The following is an 8,840-nucleotide window of genomic DNA, read 5'->3' as shown; positions in this document are numbered from 1 at the left end:
CAGCACAACAGTGGCGGGAGAAGGTGGTGATGCGGCTTCTGATAAACCGTCCAAAGGTAGGAGTAGAGGGACAGAATGGCATGAGGTAGTGCCAGGAGTGCCCGGGTTTCCTGGGCGATCTGTTTTGAGTTTCTTTTGGATGGATTCCAAGTTGAGACTTCCGATCAGACCGCGCCATATTTGGCTGTGGGACCGACCCAGCGGTGCATGAGGAATACTCAAAGCTCAGTGCTCAATGATCACTCCTGACATGTCTAGGCAACCAATGGGATGCTGGAGGTCCAAAGATTTTGTCTTGAATTTTCTGTTTTATTTGGGAGTGATAGCACAGCGGTAGGGTGTTTGCCTTGCACGCAGTCAACATGGCCGACCTGAGTTCGATTCCTCCGCCCCTGCCCCTCTCGGAGAGCTCGGCAAGCTACCGAGAGTATCCCGCCCGCACGGCAGAGCCTGGTAAGCTCCCTGTTACGTATTCAATATGCCAAACACAGTAACAGCAGTCTCCAATGGAGACGTTACTGGACCCGCTCGAGCAAATCGATGATCAACAATTTGGGGTACATTGCAAAGGATTCTCACAAGAAATCCTTGTGCTGCACTCTGGCATTGCCCCTGGCAGTGCTTGTGGGACCATATGGGATGGTGGGGATCGCCAGTCCTACACGCTGTTCCCGGAGCAGCTGTCCTGTTACGCCAACCTGCTGCTTCATTTTCTTTTGCATTGTTTTTGTACTCAGCCATCCTCTTTACTCTGTTCTCTGGATTCACAACTGATGGGCATCAGAATGCCCTGGGGTGTGCTGGCCACATTTGCGTACTGTCAACTACAGTAACGTGGACCCCAGGACTTATTTTTCCCCTGTTTTGTCCTTCCTGCTCTGGAGAGCCTTGCCTTCTCAGCCATACAGTCTTATATTCACATAAAGTTATGTGTGGATTTCTGGGCATGCGCTGATCGCAAGGAGAAAGAGCCAAGGATCTCTGAGGCCAGTAGAGATGTTGGGGTGAAGAAACTTCTCCTTCTTTGCGAGGGATTTGGGGCGGTCTTGAGCAGTGTGTTCTTACAGGCACACATGCCATGCACCACTCTGAGTAGTTGTCTATATGGACTGTAGTTCTTAGTCCTAGTAGTCATGTGCTGTGGGGGTGCAGCGGTGAGCGTGCAGTCGTTTTTGCTGCACCCAGGGATGCTTTTTTGGATCGTACAAGTCTGCGGTCAGGTGATCCTCTCTACAGTGCTCACTGGACCAGTGGTGCTCGAATTGGACCTTGGGTTACCAGGAAAGGCAGATATATCCGAGAACTTTCTGTATAACATCCTCCCACTTTCACAGATCCAGCTGCCTTATGTGATTTCTGGGGCCCGTCAGCCATGCGTCTGCATGGAGGCTGGTTCATTCGAAGGGGAGAGGACTAGCGACAATATAGGACTCTGGGTCCTGGCCTCACAGTAGTGGGAATGAGACTAAGGTAGACTCTAACTGCCACCCTCCCTGTGTGCTGACTCAGGACGCAGTGACCTTCCACGACGTGGCTGTGAACTTCACCCCGGAGGAATGGTCATGCCTGGCGGCCTCTCAGCAGAAGCTCTACAAGGACGTGATGCTGGAGACCTACCAGCATCTGCAGGCTGTAGGTGAGAGCAGTGTGGAGCCAACCCTGTCTGGACAGACCTGCTTGGGCTCCCTGGGTTTGGGCCGCAGCTGTGTGTCCAACAGTAGCTGTGACTGACGGGCTGGTATGTTGAACAGCCATGAGGTGTTTGTTCCCTCCCTGTTTTTTTAGGGTTCACCTGTGGATACTCAGGGCTTACTCTCAGCTCTGTCCTTAGGAATCAGTCTTGTGGAGTAGCAGGACCCTGTGGGGTGATTCAGATCAACCCGTTTCGACTGTGTCCGTGGGAAGATCCCTATCTGCCCAGTTATCACTCAGGTCCCTTTAAATAGTTTCATCCATTGGTGAATCAATTGACTTTGTGTACTACACAAACTTCCGTGTGTTTAATTGGCTTTTCTGTTGCCTTTGTTTAGGGAGCACAGTCCACAGTTCTCCTGGCTCTGTGCTAAACGATGACTCCTAAGAGTGCACAGAAACCGGGATACCATGGACTGAAACCTCTTGGCAATTTAAAACATTGGTGCATGACTCCCAATATTTTTGCACCAGGCACTCAAATCAGACGGATTTTACTTTCTCTTTTTTCCTTAGGTATTAGGAAAAAAGAATCAGGATTACGGCCTGATTCTTTTCATTATTACATTCACATAATAGTAATAATAATAATTATTATAGTAATTATTATAGTAATTATAATAATAGTAATAATAATTATTATTATGTAATAATAATAATAACGTAAGGGCCAGGATCCAGAGATTATCACACCCTTTACGACATCTTATCTTCTCATTCCTACTTTGGACAAACTGGCAGGCTACCGAATGTAACCTGCCCACATGTCAGGGTCTGGCAAACTCCCCGTGGAGTACCCAATATGCCAAATACTAATAATAATGAAGGGTCTCATTCTCCTAATTCTGAAAGAGCCTTGAATATGGGACTTGTTTTTTAAATCTGAGGGCTAGGACGAAGGAGACGTTACTGGGGCCTGCTTGAGGCAATCGACGAATAACAGGATGGTTGTGATTGTGATTAGGGATTATTCCTGCCTGTGTATTCAGGATCCACACCTGACCTTGCTCCAAGACCTTATGGGCTGCCTGTGATCAAACCCACATGTGTGTGCAGCACTTCTGTCCTATGTGCTGTACTATCTCTCCCACCACTGGGGCTTTGATATATCTTCTCTCAACTCATCTGACACTGCCGTATTTCAGTGCTTGGAGATACTTCGAATGGTTCTTGTGAGACTTCAGCAGGACTCAGGCTTTTCTCCTGGTCTCTGAACTCAGGGATCACTCCTGGCTGGCGTGACGGACCCTAGGGGATGTCGGGTATTGCAACTGGATTGGCTGTGAGAAACTCCTGCTGTGCTCTCTTTCTGGATACATTTTTAGATTAACAAAATAAGGGTCTCTTGCCACCTTTGGCCATTTCCAGATTTATTAAGCACTTAGTTTTACTGAAATTCTTGATGAGTTCATGAGGGGCTCAGGAAACTCCATGTGGTGTTAGGCCTAGACAGACAGTATGGTTAGGAAAGTGATTTTCTTGCAAGCAATGCACCTGGGTTAAATCCCCGGCATCCCATGTCATCCCCAAGCACCAGCAGTGCTGATTTCAGAATACAGAGTCAGGAGTCGTCCTTGAGCATTGCCAGGTTAGACCCCAAACAAGACAAAAACCAACAACATACTGTGCTGATCAACACCCTGTCGGCCATACACAAGGGCTGGTCTATTGTATTTGTGGTATTTTCTTGGGTCTTACCTCTCGAATAACTAGAAATATGTGGCAATTTGGAAATGGACATTGTGTTCATGCCTTTATATCAGGAAACACTGGGATTTACCTGTCACCTTTTCCTTGTCACTTATCCATGCCTCTGTCTCTGTTGTGGCAGGGCACACTGGGATGAAGCCTGCGGTGATCTCCTGGCTGGAAGGAGGAGCCCTGAGGTCAGGGAGGAGAGACTTGTGTTTAGGTGAGTGTCTGAGGACCCTTCCTGGCTCAGGCCCTGTGCAGTGTATGGGTGCCCTGAGCATGTATGAAACACGCTGCTGAGGCTGGGGCCTTGGACTCCTGGATCCATGGGTCTGTGCCACACTCACACTCCTCTTCATTCCCATCGTATGTCTGTCCAGAATGACTCTGTAAGTTGCTTCCATGGCTTTCGATTAAGTAAGACCATAACAGAGCTAGTTTGGATCTGAACGATAGTACAGCAGGGAGTGCCTTGCAGTGCCTGAAAGTGACCTGTTCAATAACCTGGTTCCCCGAACATCACCAGGTCTGCTCAAAAACTAAAACAAAACCTAGTGTTGAATTGCAAAGATCCTTACCGTTTTCCACTAACCTAATCTTTTCTTTAGTGTAGGATTTTATGGACTTTGAATACCACAGAGATGTACTCCAACTACATGGCATCATTTTGTTACATTTTTGACAATTGCTTTAACTGCATGTTGTGTTCAGTTTCAGAGCTGAAACCACAGATTCAAGATTTGGCATTACAGCACTTTGATTTGGGTATGGGGTCTGCAAGTACGAGTGAGTTGGTAAGATTTTTAATTCGGAATAAATTATTATGCCAGGGGGAGTGGACCAAATATGTGATTGTTAGGGTGGAGGGCTGTGAATGGCAGGGAGGAATTCCAAAGCCTGATGATTGGGGTAGAGGACCCTTAGCTTTACTAGGTGCTGAAATCAACCATGTATAAAAATGCTGTGAGTTTTCATTTGCTTGACAGTTATAGTCATTTAAAAAACTAATTTGTGGGCCCTGGAGATAATGCAGTGAGAAATATACTTGCTTTGCACAGGGATGGATGATCCTTACCCAGCACTCCTTATAGACACCGTAGACACACAGAACTGATCCTAGATACTGCATGGTGTGCCCCTCTGCCCACCCAACCCCCAATAAATAGAAACTACAAAACATTAAGAACAAAAAACTTTGTTGATCCTGAAAGCAATCACTTGTGGTGAGAGCTTTGCAATAGCCACGTGGTCTGTCTCAGCTGTGTGAGGATGCAGCGTTATCTTCACCCTTTCATCACAGGTTCCACTCTGAGCTTTAATCAAACCCACTGTGGTTGTATTTCATTTTCTCTTGAAATGGATGCATCAGTTTTCTATAGAAGGAATTATTCCCAGTTATATTCCTTCATTAAGTTAAAGGTGGGGAGAAGTCACAGAATTTTATGAATCTGCTTCCATCAATTTTGTGCGTCGAACTTACATTTACACGAAGTTATTCTATAATAAGACAATCCTTACGTAGGTAATTACATTTGTGTGGTGCATATGTTAGAAACCTCACCTGGGGCTGGAGCAATAGCACAGCGGGCAGGGCATTTGCCTTGCACGCGGCCAACCCGGGTTTGATTTCCTGCATCCCATATGGTCCCCTGAGCACTGCCAGGAGTAACTCCTTAGTGCAGAGCCAGGAGTAACCCCTGTGCATCACCAGGTGTGACCCCCCCCAAAAAGAAACCACATCTGAAGGCTCAGTTTTTTGACAGGAAGACTCGGTGAATAAGTTAATAATTGGAATCCTTCTCTGCTCTTCCTACAGGGAAGCAACCAACCCAAGTGGGATATCTCTGATTCTGCACTCTATGACAATATCTCTAGTGAGCAATCCTGCATTCAACCCCATGAGGATGCCAAGATGTGTGGGATGTCTTCTGAGGGTGATCAGAATGGCGAGAGCTACCTCACTCTGAAGAAGCCCTCCCTTGGAAAAAGTTCCTTGGAGTGTGGTGTTCTCAGTTCAAAGTCACAAAATCCCCTAGTCTGGATGCCACTAGGGAAAGAAGCACTGTTTATAGTGAGTCCCTCACAGCGACAAACTCTCAATCACAGTCACTGTGAACAGAACCCATCTAAGTGTAAGGAATGTGGCGGAGCCTCCCCATGTTCTCAGCACTGTGGAATTCCCTTAGAAAACTACAGTGGACAGCATCCCTGGAAAAGTGAGCACCGAGAACAAAGCGTGAGTCAAGGGTTACTCCATCATGACCATATGAATATAAATTCAGGAGTGAAACCTTATGCGTGTGAAGCATGTGGGAAGACCTTCAATAAATCATCACATCTTTTTAGACATAGGAGAATTCATACAGGAGAGAAATCTCATAAATGTCAGACATGTGGGAAGGCCTTTATTCAGCCCTCAGATCTTAATAGACATATGAAAACGCATAGTGGAGAGAAGCCTTATATATGTCAGACATGTGGGAAGGCCTTTAATCGGCCCTCAGATCTTAATAGACATATGAATATTCATAGTGGAGAGAAACCTCATAAATGTCAGACCTGTGGGAAGGCCTTTATTCACACCTCGTCTCTTTATAGACATAAGAATACTCATAGTGGAAAGAAGACTTATATATGTCAGGAGTGTGGAAAGGCCTTTGCTAAAGCCTCAAGACTTAGTGAACATAGGAGAATTCACACTGGAGAGAAACCCTATATATGTAAGGAATGTGGAAAGGCCTTTCCTGCAGCCTCAAGACTTACTGTACATAGGAGAATTCACACTGGAGAGAAACCGTTTATATGTAAGGAATGTGGGAAGGCCTTTACTACATCCTCAGAACTTACTGTACATAGGAGAATTCACACTGGAGAGAAACCGTATATATGTAAGGAATGTGGGAAGGCCTTTGCTGCAGCCTCAAGACTTACTGTACATAGGAGAATTCACACTGGAGAGAAACCGTATATATGTAAGGAATGTGGGAAGGCCTTTGCTACATCCTCAGAACTTACTGTACATAGAAAAATTCACACTGGAGAGAAACCATATATATGTAATGAATGTGGAAAGGCCTTTGCTGCAGCCTCAAGCCTTCGTGTCCATAGGAGAATTCACACTGGAGAGAAACCGTATATATGTAAGGAATGTGGGAAGGCCTTTGCTATAGCCTCAAGACTTAGTGAACATAGGAGAATTCACACTGGAGAGAAACCCTATATATGTAAGGAATGTGGAAAGGCCTTTGCTAAAGCCTCAAGACTTACTGTACATAGGAGAATTCACACTGGAGAGAAACCGTATATATGTAAGGAATGTGGGAAGGCCTTTGCTGCAGCCTCAAGACTTACTGTACATAGGAGAATTCACACTGGAGAGAAACCCTATATCTGCAAAGAATGTGGGAAGGCCTTTGCTGCAGCCTCAAGACTTACTGTACATAGGAAAATTCACACTGGAGAGAAACCATATATATGTAAGGGATGTGGAAAGGCCTTTGCTGCAGCCTCAAAACTTACTGTACATAGGAGAATTCACACTGGAGAGAAACCGTATATATGTACGGAATGTGGGAAGGCCTTTGCTAAAGCCTCAAGACTTAGTGAACATAGGAGAATTCACACTGGAGAGAAACCCTATATCTGCAAAGAATGTGGGAAGGCCTTCGGTCAATCTCAGTACCTTCGGAATCATACCAGAATTCACAGTGGAGAGAAATCTCATCAGTGTCAGATATGTGGAATGGCATTCACGTTGTCCTCTTCCCTTACTATACACATGAGAATTCATACTTGAGAGAAGCCTTATATATGTGTGGAGTGTGGAAACACCTTTACTACATCCTCGCAATTGACTGTACATAGGAGAATTCACACTGGAGAGAAACTTTATATATAAGGAATGTGGGAAGGCCTTTGCTGTGACCTCAATAATTAATGTATATAGTAGAATTCACATTGGATAGAAACCATATATATGTAAGGAATGTGGAAAGGCCTTTGCTGGAGCCTCAGACTTATTGAACACAGGCACATTCACGCTGGAGAAACACTGCTTGAGCACCCTGCAGCTCCTTGTTTGGGAACTTGAGCGGCAGGACATGCCAGCTTGTAGGGCGTTTTTGTGCTTGTTTTTTTCAAAACTTTTTCTGCATATCTAGGTATTAGGGAATGTGGAGCTTCTGAGGGTTGCATTGGGGGCTGTTCTGTGGTGGAGGTGTCATGGGTGAGGGTGCGTTATGCTGAGGGTCCCTGCAGTCAAGATCACATCCAGGTCGAAGATGCCACATGAACTTTGGGCCTTGGTGTGAGGGACCTGCAGAGAGTGGTGGTCTTGGCCATCTCATACCTCCCTACTCGGGACTGCGCAGGGCCCTTTTTGGAGCCTTTGGACTGGAGATAACACTTATCAAACCTCCAGATATGTTCACGGGAAGCCCCGAAAGGAAAGGGACACTGTTGTGGCCATTTTTATTGGCTCCTGTGCTGGGGTTGGGACTTTGGGGTGTGTCTGCACAAGTGAGAGGGTTTTGCCTCTGAAAATTTACTGTTTGTATGATTTATTTATTTTGTTTTCTGCTTTTTGAGTTACAACCAGCGATGCACATGGGGTTACTCCTGACTTATGCACTCAGGAATTACTCCTGGCAGTGCTCAGGCGAACATATTGTTGTCAGAATTCGAACCCGGGTTTTTCGCGTGCAAGGCAAACATCCTACCTGCTCTGATATCACTGCTGCTTAATGACTATGATCCCAAAGATTCAGAGACAAATCTCAAAACCCAGCGGCTCTTGGCAGAAATGAGTCTGGACCCTGCAGTAGGTTACTAACCCCGGGCCACCCCAGAGGGAAGTGGTGCTGTCCCTCCACCTGCTCCCCCTTGGCGGCTCGCTGGCCACCATCCTCCAGAGGCCATTGGAAAGTCACATTTGGGCCCGCAGTGATGAGATATGTGGAGCTTCACAAGATGGGGGGATGGGGGTGGAGGTGGCCCTTTCCTCCACGACCCAACAATAGCTTAGATCATGCCCACGAACCGCCTCTCTGGCTCCTGATAAAGCTGCTTAATGGCCATGATCCCAGAGAGTCAGGAGAAAATCTGGAACTCAGCAGGTATTGGGAGAAATCCCTCCATATTATTAAAATTTCAAAATTACAAAATCATGTTGTTATAACCAGCAGTAGAAAACAAATTGTCTACTGTTGCCTTTTTGAACTATCTGAGTGCTGGGGTTAAATCCCAAATATAATAATGGTGGGTCTGGTGTCAAAATATTGAGTGTAATCAAAGTAGAGAGAAATGTAGAAATCATCTGCCCCAACAGTTAGGGGGAGGGTGTAGAATGGGGGTATACTTGGGGTTTTGGTGGCGGAAAATTGGCACAGTAAAGGGACTGGTGCTTCATTGTATGAATGAGACTTAAACCCAAAAGCTTTGTAACTTCACTCAGGGCG

General features: G+C 46.0%; 1 protein-coding gene across 1 annotated transcript; it reads left to right on the top strand.

Annotated features, from left to right (window-relative positions):
- Nucleotides 1–5,833: 5,833 nt before the first annotated feature.
- On the top strand, nucleotides 5,834–6,875 carry LOC130022316 (zinc finger protein 420-like; the record flags this gene model as incomplete). The annotated part of the gene is given in 2 exon segments (XM_056113063.1): nucleotides 5,834–6,835; nucleotides 6,837–6,875. Coding segments are annotated over 2 exon segments (1,041 nt in total), but the record flags the coding sequence as incomplete, so codon positions are not given.
- Nucleotides 6,876–8,840: the final 1,965 nt, after the last annotated feature.

This window comes from Sorex fumeus, unplaced genomic scaffold (genome assembly GCF_029834395.1).
Source record: "Sorex fumeus unplaced genomic scaffold, SorFum_2.1 ptg000019l, whole genome shotgun sequence".
NCBI lineage: Eukaryota > Metazoa > Chordata > Mammalia > Eulipotyphla > Soricidae > Sorex > Sorex fumeus.
This window is presented reverse-complemented; position numbering and strand designations above follow the sequence as displayed.